Here is a 14,175-nt window from a genome sequence, read left to right as displayed (position 1 = left end):
GTTCCAGCTTGAACTTCCCATTTCCTTATGTTCTCATCCCCCATTCTTTGCCCTCCATTACCCCCTCACACACTCCTAGTTTGCTCATGTAGATCTTATCTATTTCTCTTGCACTGGGCTATCTATGTGTCCCTTGTAGGGTCCTCCTTGTTTCCTAGCTTCTCTGGAGCTGTGGGTTGTAGTCTGGTTATCCTGTGCCTTACATCTAGTATCCACTTATGAGTGAGTACATACTGTGTTTGTCCTTCTGAGTCTGGGTTACCTCACTCAGGATATTTTATAGTTCCATCTATTTGCTTGCAAATTTAATGATATCATTGTTTTTTACTGCTGAGTAGTACTCCATTGTGTATATGTGTTGCATTTTCTCTATCTATTTTTTGATTGAGAGGCACCTAGGTTGTTTCCAGGTTCTGGCTATTATCAATAATGCTGCTATGAACATAGCTGAGCATGTGTCCTTGTGGTATGACTGAGCATTCCTTGGGTATATGCCTAAGAGTGGTATAGCTGGGTCTTGAGATAGATTGATTCCCAATTTTCTGAGAAACCACCATACTAATTTCCAGAGTGTCTGTGAAAGTTTGCATTCCCACCAACAGTGGAGGAGTGCTCCCCTTGCTCCACATCCTCTTCAACATAAGCTGTCTTCAGTGTTTTTGATCATAGCCATTCTGACAGGGGTAAAATGGTATCTTAGTAATTTTGATTTGCTTTTCCCTGATAACTAAGGATGTTCAGCAATTCCTTAAATGTCTTTTAGCCATTTGAGATTCTTCTGTTGAGAATTCTCTGTTAAGCTCTGTAGCCTATTTTTTAATTGGATTGTTGGTTATTTTGATGTCTAGCTTTTTGAGTTGTTTATATATTTTGGAGATCAGCCCTCTGTCAGATGTGAGGTTGGTGAAGATCTTTTCCCATTCTGTAGGTTGTTGTTTGGAAAAAAGAAAGCATCTTCAACAAATGGTGCTGGCATAACTGGATGTCAACATGTAGAAGATTGGAAATAGATCCATATCTGTCACCATGCATAAAACTCAAATCCAAGTGGATCAAAGACCTCAACATAAATCCAATTACACTGAACGTCATAGAAGAGAAAGTAGAAAGTAGTCTTTAATGCATTGGCACAGGAGATCACTTCCTAAATATAACACCAGTAGCACAGACACTGAGAGCAACAATTAATAAATGGGACTTCCTGAAACTGAGAAGCTTTTGTAGGGCAAAAGACACACAGTCAATAAGACAAAACAACAGCCTACAGAATGTCAGACTATTATTAGACCTGATGGGCCATGTTCAGAAGCACAGAATGAAGAATATGGTGCATTGTTTTTAAGACCACCACCCCACCACACCACACCACTCAGCCACTTACCATTGCTAAATTTCTATAAGGTGATTGTTCAACATGTAGAAACTCCTGAGCTAAGCATGGAGTTCCCAGGCCTTCAACCTCAGTAAACTGCAGTTTACAGGCCCCTCCCTTCCCCCTCCACACTCCATTACGTCTATTGAAAGCTGGGCCTGTCCCTGTAAGGAGTTCATCATTAAGGCAACATTTGATGGCCAAGAAATGAGAGAATCCTCAGCCCCCAGGGAATGAGAAAAAGTGAACCCTGATATCTAGGTCCTAGACTCCCATAAGAGGTGGACTCAGACTTTGTCCACAAGTTCCAGACACAGGTCTGGTCAGCTTGAGATGCATTCAGCACCAGCCTCCTTATATACTTGCACTGAAACCAGGAAAAATGTTGGGATACAGCTGGGACGTGTCAGTGCCCATGGAGTGCTGGTTGTACCCCTGCCTCAGGACCTGCCCTGCTACACGTTGGAAAGATGGTTGGAACATTTGTTTGCTTTCAATAGATGTTTGCTTTTCTCTCACATCACATCCTTCATGGAATGGTATCTCGGTGTTTACTGGGGAAGGGGTTCTTTGAGGGTCCTGCCAGGCTGCACATCTCTGCTGATCTCAGAGCCACCTGTCAAGAGTTTCCTTAGGATCTTTAAGACACAAGTAAGTCTCCAACTGAATGTTCAACTTTCCCTCTCCGTGCAGGCTGCTGGCTGTGTTTCTGGGCTCAGAGGATTCTCAATGATTACCAGGTGCCCCAATCCAATGTCTAGGCCTCCTCTTCTCCTTCTGCATCTACACACCAAGAAAGCTAATCTCTTGATCTGGATCATCAACTCCCCTCTCCAGCTGTTCCCTAAAAAAGCCCTCAATAACAACCTGATCTCTGAATAACTCAGTTCTCTGCATTGTAACCACACAAATAACTTGCCTAAGACAGCAAACACCAATTAACACCTCCAATGCTCACTGTGGCTCTGAGGAACTTCAGAATCCTCCTAGAGCCAGGCTCTTTGCCGTCTTGTGTCTGTAATTGCTTCTTCCTCTCTACTACCCTTCTGTTGTGTTGTCCCAAAGACTCACTTCCTCTCAGATTCTTAGAAATGCCTCCATTACTGGGAACCCTGCTCAAGACATTCTTTCTGGTCATGTGATGACCTTCTCACCCTCCTCTGACCTCAACACAGAGGTCACATGATCCATATGTGCTTTTGGGAGCTCTCTGTGAAGTATCTTGAGCCTTGTTTCATGATCCACCTGCACACCACCATGGTGATGCCTGTGCACATATCCCCACTTGGTGAAAACTGTTCCTCTGGCATCAGGACACTTGAAGAACATCCCACCAGTCATAATGTCTAGCTGTGAGGTCATGGGAAAGGACTAAGATTCTCTGTGTCTCAGTTTCCTGATCCATAAAAAGGATTGATAATAACATGTAGGTCAGAGGTCCATCACAGGAGTCACAGAGCATGAGTGACAATTTATACTACCCTGTGGTCACTAGAGGGCACACCCCTGCCAATAGGAGCTGAGTGAATTATACTTTTATTGATCCTTGCTCCAAACCCTGCATTTTGGGTGATGAAATTGGAGGTGTCAGTTGCCAACCTAGAAAATGGGTACTGCGCCCTAAGTAGGAGTGCTGGGGGAAAGGAGCTGGTCTGACCAATCGGCCCCTCAAGATGAGTGAAGTCTCCAACAGTGGGCCAGATATGTGCAAGGTCAGCATCTGCTGCAAAGGGCAGTGGGTGGCAGAGCCTAGGGACTGGAGAGGCAAAGCACAAGGTAAGAACTTGTCACCAGGAGGTACCAGATGCAGGAGTGAGATTCGGTGCAGCAGCTTCCCTTCTCAGTCCTGGTCCTGGTCCTCATGGATTGGCCGGTAAGCTTGAATGATCCCATCATGGCCATAAATGTTGAAGGCAGATGTGCCTAGAGAGTATACTGGGACTGAGCCTACATGATAGTGCCTACATTTGGGGTACAGACAAATACAGGTGAGTAGGCAAGGAGAGGGCATAAAGATAGATTCCAGGCTCAGAAACATGAGCAGGTGGTCCCAAAAGGCCTGAGAGCCTGTCACTCACAGTCCAAGTCTCCTGTGTATGTAGGAGTCATGGAGTTAGACAAGGTCACTGTCCAAGCCAGGTATACAAAGCCAATCAGAACATGGATTCCAGGATGTACACACCCACGTGCAGGCTCCCTCCTGGGCTCCTGGGCAGAAGATTCTCACCTTGTGAAGCTCTAGCCTCACTTAGGGTTGGAGATTTTGGCCAGAAAGAGGGTTGTCTGAGTATCTGTTTCAGAGATAAACATCAGGAATGGCCTGTTGAAACGGACTGTCATCGATATAAATTTCGCACAACAAGGCCTCATTTTGACTCCTGTGGCGGCCGCTGCTTCTGTGCCTGTCTCAGCCACGTCCAGCACAGCCTTGTGGACAACCTGTAAGAGAAAGACATCACTCACTGGAGTCAGGGAGGGCAGGAGAGGAGATTCCTGGAGTAAGCATCCACTGCTGGCCTCAGCTTCCGGTGAAGTGGTTTGTTCCTACAGTGAGCTCTACCCCTGGTGTTTCCAAGTCTCTGCTCAGGGTGTGAGATGAGGCATGCCCTGGGTCTGCTCAGTCTCTGAGAATCTGTGTTGCTCTCAAACCCACTACAAACAGGAGGATGGGTGTAGGCAACGCTAGTCCTTCCTCCACAGGCAGGAAGACCCACAGTGAATAGCCAGTGTGATGGCAGCCAGTACAGGTTTTGGCATCCCTCCTGCTCCAGCCTCCTTGGAACATACAACCACAATGCACAGAGTGTGGTTTCTCTTTACCAAACTGTCATGTCCTATTTGTACAGACTTGCACCCAGGGGTCAGAGTGGGCACTGGACGGACAAAAGGCATTGCCAGGCTGCACAACTGGGACTGTAATGTGGGGTCCTAAGGCATCTTCTCTCCTGCTCTTAAGCTTTTCATCACAACTGCCATTCATCCCTTGTTATTTCCTTTACTGCTACTATTCTGTTTGCTAGTCAGGAAGTACTTTGTCAGTTCTGCAGTGAAGAAGCTGAGTCTGGAAGTGCTTTGCCATGCAGTGGATTGTGGGTGGTATCCGCACTGCAGCACAGGGTCAGTGCCTATGGTGGTCTAAGACCAAGCACAGGCTCTTTCCACTCTGGGCTTCTGGGGTAGAGGAGGAATTAGATGCATGCTCTCCAGCAGGGGTGTCTAGGTTGTAATCCAGCTCTCCCAGGATGAGGGAATCTCAGAAATGCGGGCTTTCTCACACATTTACCATCTCCTCTTGCCACCTGGCTTTCAGCATACATATTCTGGCACCCAGTGAGAACCACCCAGTGTGTTTTGATTTACCTGAGAGACTCTTAGGTCCTTGGCCCCTGTGATCCTAGACAGGTCAGCCTGTCTGGAGAAGACTTCCCTGATGCCCAGCTGTGGAAGCATGTTCTCCAGACGGTAGTCACTGGAGATGGAGAACTTGGGCATGTAGAGCTCATCGATCTTCCTGAGAATGTAAAGAGAAATGAAAGAGTCCCTGGACTCCATGGCCACATCAACCCATCTTTTGCTAGGGCGCCTCTCCACAGACAGCCCTCACACAAGAGCGCAGCCCTCTTTCCATCCATCCCACACCACTTGAGTTTGCTTTTCCTAATGCATCAACTAACCATCAATACCTGAGAGTTTATACAGGGGCAGGCAATGAGGCTTGGAACTAGCTGTTGGTTCCCTTACCAAGAATGCTTTTCTCCCACTAAATGCATTTCTCCCCCTGTCATGTGAACCCTCAGACTTCATCTAATGATCATTCTATTTAAAATTGCACACTCCTTCTAACTCCAGCTCTCCTTCCCCATGGACATTCCCTGCTTTTAACATCTCTGCTTCTTGTTTTTTAACTCTTCAAATAATGATTAATTATATTTTCAATCACCTACTCTCTCCTCTTCAATTTCAAGGTGAGCCTGTGGTTATAAGAAATTATATGCTTGAGTTTCTGATACCCTCTCAGGGTCTAAATTTGAGCACAGCACATAGGTCTTAGAGTCATCATTCCATGGATGGTGAGTGAATGAGTGATGAGGAAATGAGATGGCTACACAGGGCAGAGTTGATTCTCAGAGCTGATCTCATTTCAACCTCACTTCCCTCTGCCTTCCAAAACCCATTCAAGATTCCCTGTAATTACAGCCTGTTAGACAAAGAGGAATCCTCAGCTCCTGCACTAGCTGATGTCATTTTGTGAACAACAAAATGACAGTAAAAAATGTCCAAAAACTCCTGAGAAAGTAACCTCTGTTCCACCTGTCCCTGCTGACTCTCCAACCATTACACTGGGTGCTAGTGAGACTCTGAGGTACAGTGACACTGGGCTAACAGCAGGGTGGGGAGCCAGACCAGCTCTGGTTCCTGTGTACACACACCTGGGCCTCAGAGAGTCCTTCCATTTCCTCAGGGTCTCTGGTTGCAAGCTGGCTTCCACCTGCTGCATCCTGCCCTCGTCAGGGAGGATGAACAGGGCACTGGCATTGCCTGTGTACTTCAGCTCCACAACAGTGCAGGACAGATCCTCATCCCGGAAGTAGGGTGTGGTCAGTTTCTCAATTTTCATCATGGGCACCCTCACAGATCTCTTCTTGTCCAAATGGAACTCAGACTCGAATGTGTCATGAGGGTCAAATGGTCTGTTCCATTTCCCTAAATGTGGAGCAGGCCATCAGAATATAACAGCACAGGAGAGACACCACCTCCTCCCCATTTCTGCCCAGTTTCTGAGTCAAAAGAGCAATCAATTTTAAACAACAGAGAGTGTAGTATCCCTTGGTGTCTGCATAGTCTGTATTGGAAAAAAACATTGCTAGATGCAGAACTATGAATGAGAATTGATCCACAGGCTTGGTTTGGAAAGAGGAACTCAAATCCAAAGCTTGGCTACTTGAGGTACCTGAGAAACAATCTAGAATCTGAGGGTGGGGTATATTAGAGAGAAATGTGAGTGAAAGTGGAGAGAATGGAGCCTGAGGATATTTGGGGATCCCTTCTTCCTCAGGAGGAACCCTGTCTAGACGGCAATTGCTGGGGGACAGATTTCAAGGAAACAAGAGAGACTGAACCTCCAGGCAGTGATCTGTTGATAGTGTTCCTCAGTGTGAACCAACTAATGAAAGGCAGAGCCCAGAGCCAAGTGTGGGCTTAGACTCAAGCTCCAGGGACCTGTAACTTCTAGATTTGGATTAACAGGATCCCATAGTTAGTTGACTAAGATGAGTAATGAGTCCTTTTCTCCCACATTGGCCATGTTCACCTCCATGAATCACAGATATCCTGCCCAGGCTTTGTGCACGTCCCAAGTGCATGTGACCATCTACAATACACCCTGGGGGACTTGGTACTTTGACAATTTCTTGGACTCAGGATGCAGCTGCATAAACATACAACTCCTCCTCACAGCCAAGCAGCCCTGGAGCTTGAGTTCAGGGCCCAGCAAGAGAGCCTCGCCCTGCAGTAATCCTTCAGCCCTTTACTCTGCTTCCCTTCTCTTCAGAGAAGAGCTGCTCTGACTCCATCCTGAACAAATGTCCTCTGTCCTCCTATCTTCTTCTGTCCATGGCAAATTGGTTTTCTGCTATAGTCTCAGAATCTGTCCTCCTCTGCCCTAGACTATCCTGTGTCCAGCCTCAAGTCCACCCCAGGTCAGGCCACATCAGGATTTTCATCAGGAATTGTTCTATGGGCTATCGCCTCAATCCCTGGTCTCTATCAGGCAGGGTTTTGGAGTGTAGGCTCTGGATGTCCGCCCCAAAATCCTTACCCAATGCAATTCCAGCCCAGTTTCTCAAATCACTAGCTCCCTACCTCCAGATTCCCTGGCTCAGGAGTGAGTATTGTGCACTGTGACCTCCCAGGCTGCCAGGCAAGTAGTTTTACAAAAGCAAAATTCCACAAAGCAGCCAGACACTGAACGTAGAACATTGCATGACTGATCTTTCTTCAAACTAATGTCTTTGCCCCAGTCCCTGCTTTTCCATGCCCAGGTCTAGCTTGATGGAGAAAGAATGAAGGGAGAGGTCCTGCATAGGAATACATGAAGGGCTCTTCACTAGCTATGGCACATGCTACATTCTCCTTAAGATTGGGTAGCCAGGCCCCTTAGGTAAAAAGTCCAGCCCACCTGAACCCTCATAGAGATAGAGGCTTTCCAGTAGGGATGGACACCTTCTACAGGAGCAGATTAGAAATGCTGGAGTGGGCACACTGAGAGACTCAGTCTCTGCAGGGGCAGCCCTGGCTTCTCCCCACTCAGGGAGGACTGGACAAGCAAGCTATGCATTCTGCTAGTCACTAAGTTTAAGTCACAGTCAAACTGAGCCCACTTAGGCTGAGGGCTCAGGGGTTCTATTTAGTAAGCACCAGGAACCTCAACCATCATCCAGAATACCACAGAGAAGTAATGCCTGTTAATAATAATAAGTTAGGCACCCCTCTCTAAGTTCATGAGCACCTCTTTTCCAGTGGTCAGTGTATGGACACAAAGTACCCAGCCAACACCCTCTTCATCCACCCCTGAATCAGCAATCATTCTCACCTTTAAAGTAGATGTAATTCACCAGCACCATTAATGAACTCTCATCCAGGTCTGAGATCAGTTCCTTGATCTTCCCGTGGGTCTGTTTCCTCACATAGTCATTGATGTTCTTTTTGGCCTCATGAGGCTGCTGGAAGTCAATCGTGGAGGCTTCAGCCTGGTACAGCACCCTTGCCTTCTCCTTGAACTCTGCCAGGATCTGCAGGCGCTTTTCAATAAACATGGCACTACCTGTTCTGATCTGCACCTGGTCCCCTGGCTGGCTGAGCATGTGGAGGAGGTGCCCAAAGCCCCGGTGGATGACTGCCTCAGGGGTCTCTGTGAGATTGAACTTGAGACCTTCCAGAATCTCTTCCAGGGTGTTGCTGCTTGCTCCCAGTGACAGGATGGCCAAGGCTGTTGAGATGCTGAATGGGGAGAAGACGACATTTCCATCTGGATTCTTCAAAGCCAGCTCCTTGTAGAGGCTGAAGGCGAAGTCAGTGTTGGTGGAGGTCAATGTTAGATTGTCCACTGGTGTCCTATTGTTTGGGTTTTCGTGGACAGCAGTGTCCCTTCCCAATGTGCCATCTGGTTGGCAGAGGACATCAGGGGAGATCTCAGCCATTACTCTGTTCTCCTGCTTGAAAAGAAAAGATCCTTTTGTCAGGGAGGGTCACATGGTTCCCTGACCATCTCCTTGTCCTCTCATGTGGCCAGCACAGTGTCCCTGCTCTGCTGCCTCTGTGACTGTGCATGGGAGGTTCTCTGGCCACTCAGATGGTAGTGCCACAGCCTCTGCTCCCTTTTACCACAGGAAGAACTGCTGTTGCAGCAACCAATATTCCTAATAGAGAATCAAAACCCAGAGGGATGAAGAGATTTGCTAGAGTCACAAGGTAAGGAAGAGAAAAATCTGGGGATGGACTCAAGCCTTGTGTAATCTGAATGTCTCCTCTCCTCTTCTGGATTGACATAAGGACTCATTAGAAAGCAGGGGATCTCTTATTTCGCATTTGTGTCCTCTACTCCATCATCAACCTCTAGTCCTGGCTCAGGGAAAGAACCTTAGATCAGTTGTGCAGGACAGGGCCCACCCCAACCTCCTGCAGACATGTCTAAGAAATCCCATAGCCATGGGCTGAACCTAGTGCCTGTTTCTGGAAGTGTGAAGGGTTAATTGAGGGTGGCTCTGGTGCAGCTCCAAAGCCTTGGGACCCCTGATCACAGGTATTAGAAGGACCAATAGGGGAGGTTTGTATCTCAGCTTGGAAGACCTCCTGGTGGGAAGGAAATTGAAAGATGTTTGAGTCTCTGACACCTGGACCATTTTCCATTTTGGCTGTCAGGATGACTGTGTGGTGGTAGCAAGCAAATGGGTGGACCTCTCTGGACAGCTTGTTAAGTGACCCAGTGTACACTTTTAGTAAAAGTGTATAGCTTATTAGGAGCTTTGTGGGTATTGGTGGGGAGTGTCCAGAGGGCCATCTCCTTCTTACATCCCTGGACTGGGGCACAAGCATCCCGAAAACTACAATTGAAGGCTTATGATATGGTAAACACTGCCACTCTCCTTAGCCTTGTTCACACTGTAGATGAGTTTAGAGGAGAACGTAGATGCTAGAGGAATAGGAAGGTGAGGAGGAAGAACAGAGGAGAGAGGACCAGGTGGGAAAAGAGGCTGGAGTGAGACAGTGGGGGGAAGAGGAGGGGGGACTGGAGGAGGGAAGGGGATCAAATGGGGGAGGGAGGTGTTGGAGCTGAGCTACATGTCCCCAGGGCTATGCAGGCCTGTGCCTGAAGAGGGGCCAGGGACTTTGGCTGCCTTTACCCTGTGTTTACCATCAGACTGATGCAACCATTTCTTTGGAAAACATTCAACCATATTTTACATCAAAATTATTTCCACAGAAAAGAGGCGAGTCCGTTTGAGGAGGAGACCCAGCTCAGTGGCTGAGCTGTAGCCTTCTTTTTCTTATTAGGAGAGGGTGTGGTCCCTTTTCTTGGGCATCGGATCTGTGGGGGAAGTGGGGCCCCTGACCCTAAGTCATCTCCTATCTCTCTAAGCATGACAGTGATGTCTCTTCCCCCATAGGGACTCTGTAACTCTCCTGTCTCCCTCTGGTTCCTACAGCTGCACCTGGGATAGTCAAGGTCTCAATACTTCCTCCCCGTGGAGGGTCAGAAGGAGCATAGCCCACGGCACCCACATCTTCATAAACATGGAGACCCAGACTGGAGAGAAGATTCATATGCACCCCAGAAATGTTTGCTGATTCTAACCCAGTGCCCCAAGAACTACTCCTCACCCCTCCAAACCAAGACTTCAGGTCATTACCAGTAGCACACAGTCCTGCAAAGGCACCTTTTCTGTCCCCAGAGAGGAAGAATCCCGGGCATTACCTGCAGAGCTGACGCCCTCTGCCAGAGCCTGTGACAGCTGAGTTCTGATGTTCGGGTGGCTGTCTGCCTGGTGTGTTGTTCTCCCCAAGCACACTGGTGTCTATTTATCCCCACCAGGGACTCCTCCCTCTTCCTAGGAAATGCTGGCCCAGACAAGTTGTGCTCTGTGCTCAGTTTGGAAATATACACATGGCATGATTCCTGGTAATGTGCATTTAGAACTCCAGGAGGCAGAACCACATCCTGATGGGAAAATCCCCTAACTTTGTCTAAATGACAAGCCCACTGGATTGCCATTCTGGCTATCTGTTTCTCTAATTGTTTAATGGTCAGTGTGAAACTGGGCAGAAATCAGAGATAAAAAGACAGGGCACAAGCCGAACTTGCCACCAGGTAGGGATGCAGATAATAGTTGTCCTAGACTTTCTTTTTTTCTTTTCTTTTTTTTATTTTAAATTAGTCCTTTTTTAAAAAATAATTTGTTCAACTTTATTTTATGTGCATTGGTGTGAAGGTGTCAGATCCCCTGGAATTGGAGTTACAGACAGCTGTGAGCTGCCACGTGGGTGCGGGTAATTGAACCTGGGTTCTCTGAAAGTGGAGCCAGTGCTCTTAACCTCTGAGCCATCTCTCTAGCCCCTTAAATTAGTTCTTTTTTACTCATTTGTTTTTTTATTTTTTTCCCATTTTATTTATTTATTTTTTTATTATCAACTTGATATAGTATAAATTCTTATCCTATTTGTGAAATGTTTCGTTGTGGCTTGCCCAGGAATTGAGTAAAACCAAAACTACTTATAAGCCACGGTCATCCTAGGGTCCCCCCTGCTATATAGCCTCCCTGGTTCTGTGGGTTGCAGTCTGATTCTTCTTTGCTTTATATCTAGAATCCACTTGTGAGTGAGTACATACCGTTTTTGTCTTTCTGGGTTTGGGTAACCTCACTCAGGATGATATTTTCTAGTTCTATCCATTTGCCTGCAAATTTCATGCTGTCATTGTTTTTCTCTGCTGAGTAGTACTCCATTGTGTATACGTACCACATTTTCTTAATCCATTCTTCAGTTGACGGGCATCTAGGTTGTTTCCAGGTTCTGGCTATTATGAATAGTGCTGCTATGAACATATTTGAGCATGTATCTTTGTGGTATGATTGAGCAGTCCTTGGGTATATGCCCAAGAGTGGTATGGCTGGGTCTTGAAGTAGATCGATTCCCAATTTTCTGAGAAACCGCAATACTGATTTCCACAGTAATTGTACAAATTTCCATTCTCATCAACAGTGGAGGAGTGCTCCCTTTACTCCGCATCCTCTCCAACATTGACTGTCATTGATGTTTTTTGATCTTAGCCATTCTGACAAGGTAAGGTAGTATCTCAGAGTCGTTTTGATTTGCATTTCTCTGATGATTAAGAATGTTGAGCATTTCTTTAAAAGTCTTTCAGCCATTTGTGATTCTTCTTTTGAGAATTCTGTTTAGTTCTTTAGCCCATTTTTTAATTGGATTGTTCAGTATTTTAATGTCTAGTTTGAGTTCTTTATATATTTTGGAGATCAGTCCTCTGTCAGATGTGGGGTTGGTGAAGGTCTTTTCCCATTCTATAGGCTGTCTTTTTGTCTTATTGACGGTGTCTTTTGCCCTAAAAAAGCTTTTCAGTTTCATGTGGTCCCATTTATTAATTGTTGTGCTCAATGTCTGGGCTGCTGGTGTTATATTTAGGAAGTGATCTCCTGTGCCAATGCGTTCAAGAGTACTTCCTACTTTCTCTTCTATTAAGTTTAGTGTAACTGGATATGTGTTGAGGTCTTTGATCCACTTTGTCCTAGACTTTCTAAGTAACTTCAAAAAGAATACAACAACTTTATTTCCATGCTCCTTGATTTCTTTATGGAAACTCACACATTAATAAACACATGCCTGGATCCTGACAGAACCCCATGTACATCTGTGTAACCATCCTGTCTGGCAGCAATGGGCATATTCTAAATAGAGACTCACTCTCACCTCTTTGGCTCTCAGACTTCTGGAGGGAAGCTGCCTTGTCTGGCAGTGAAGGAAAACTCCTAAAGGAATCTGTGTCTGCAGAGCCTGGCTGGCTAATCTGAATTTCAGTACTGTAGAGAGATGGGAACACTGCAGGTCAGAGGCTAATGAACTTCTCAGGGGCTAAGTGCTGACTCTCTGGAACAGCCATGTTTCCTCCCTCTGTGTCAGAACTAAACCTTGTGACAATAGAGTCTATTCACTTAGCAGACAAACAGCTTCAATCCAAAAGCTAAGAATGCCAGCAGATACCATCTTGAGCCTGTGGAGAAGCTTCCCTCCTGTCTTGAGGCACTTGCCTAACTGAGCAGCCCTTTGAGTAGGTTGAGAGAGATTTTCCATTATAAGCCGTGAGAGGCTGGGGGTTAGCTCAGTGGTCTGGGGCTTGCCCAGAAAACACAATACCCTGGTTCAGTTTATAGTACCAGAGGAAAAAGAAAATCATGAGAGCAAACTTGGACATGGAACCTCCAGCATGTGTCAAGTCTTCAGCCAACAGTGTTACTCACGAGAGGCCTTGAGGAAGAACCACCCAGCCTGGTTCCTCATGGGTGCCTGACACTGTGAGATATTCCATGTTTATTATTTCAAGTTGTGCATATCGGAGCAATTTACTCTGCATCATCAGATTCGTGAGAGGAGACCAGTCTCCCTCTTAGTCCTTTGGACCAAGAGAGAGAGTAAGGACAGACATGTCAGAAGGCAACATGCAGGCACACATTGAAATGACTAAGGTAAGTCCTTCATGCTCTGACTCCATCTTGTGTTTCCTCACACAGTTCTCAACCCTCTCTGTTCCCCACCACAGTCATGTCTGCCTTCACATGTATTTCAGATTTCTATGGATACATCCATGGTGCAGAAGAATCAACCAGAACAAGTGAGAAAACCACAATAAATAAAGATGCTATAATTCAAAATTATTTTGTCATATTATAATTGAGATGAGTACTCTATTCTGTCAACAAAGAACATTTCAGCATAATCTGAACTATATCTAACTTGTAATTAAATTATGGTCTTTGTGGTTTTGCCCTTAAACATTCTGTGTCCCTGAGCTTGAGCACCTATAACCTTTTAAAAGACATGAGCTCATTCTTGGTCTGATCATTAATAAAAGGACTTAAATTATTTTTGGCTTACTAGTGTTGTTGTCAATAACTACCTCATGTGCATCATTTCAACACCTCAGCAGTGTCTCACTGTGGAATCTTCCCTAGGCAGAAGCCCCTCTTCCTGCTCTTCTCTTTCTCTCCCCACAGACACCACAAAGGTCACTACTGCTGCTCTGTCCTTCATGCCTAAGACCCTGTTGCCTCTTCACAGCACCTGCTGAGGTGTCCCCCAGTGTTGACTGCCTACTGTGCAGGATCCCAGAGACAGACACCAGTTAATGCTGAGCCAAGCCAGGAGTGTGATCCAGACTAGCCAGATGGTGTTCATCCTCTCCATCACCACAGCTTTGGTCCCTGCTGACCCATACCCAGCCTGGCTGTGAGGACACACTGATGTAACAGCTGAGGAACCATACAGACTTCCTGGTGGTATGAAGGATGGCTTTGTTATCCAACTGTTTGAGTTCACCAGAATTCTAGGTACAGATGCCTGAACTGCAGACATGTTCTCTCATGCTGGGGCTTGTCTCCTCACTCTCACAGTACTGGGGAATCTAAACTTCACATCTACAAGCCAAGCCAGCATTCCACCACTAAGCTAGCTCTCTAGTCCTCTTCTCTTTCTCCTTGAACACGTACTTTATGTGGTTCTGTGTGTTTGTGAATGTG

General features: G+C 46.3%; 1 protein-coding gene across 1 annotated transcript; it reads right to left on the bottom strand.

The window, feature by feature from the left end:
• Positions 1 to 3,616: 3,616 nt before the first annotated feature.
• On the bottom strand, positions 3,617 to 8,578 carry LOC131924220 (serine protease inhibitor A3N-like). Its single transcript, XM_059279471.1, has 4 exons — positions 7,965 to 8,578; positions 5,803 to 6,076; positions 4,733 to 4,883; positions 3,617 to 3,811 (listed from the first exon to the last, which is right to left on the bottom strand). Exons 1-4 carry the CDS (start codon positions 8,569 to 8,571, stop codon positions 3,617 to 3,619), a joined length of 1,227 nt encoding a protein of 408 aa, XP_059135454.1. The 5' UTR covers positions 8,572 to 8,578.
• Between the last annotated feature and the right edge of the window lie 5,597 nt (positions 8,579 to 14,175).

The sequence above is a fragment of the Peromyscus eremicus genome, chromosome 14 (genome assembly GCF_949786415.1).
Source record: "Peromyscus eremicus chromosome 14, PerEre_H2_v1, whole genome shotgun sequence".
NCBI classification, from domain to species: domain Eukaryota; kingdom Metazoa; phylum Chordata; class Mammalia; order Rodentia; family Cricetidae; genus Peromyscus; species Peromyscus eremicus.
This window is presented reverse-complemented; position numbering and strand designations above follow the sequence as displayed.

Excerpts from the sequence above, each read along its gene's own strand:
- LOC131924220 (XM_059279471.1), bottom strand. The coding sequence starts at position 8,571 with ATGGCTGAGATCTCCCCTGATGTCCTCTGCCAACCAGATGGCACATTG. Across the intron at positions 4,884-5,802 it reads AAGGACTCTCTGAGGCCCAG|GAAGATCGATGAGCTCTACA; the intron begins GTGTGTGTACAC and ends TTACATTCTCAG. Across the intron at positions 3,812-4,732 it reads AGGACCTAAGAGTCTCTCAG|GTTGTCCACAAGGCTGTGCT; the intron begins GTAAATCAAAAC and ends TTTCTCTTACAG.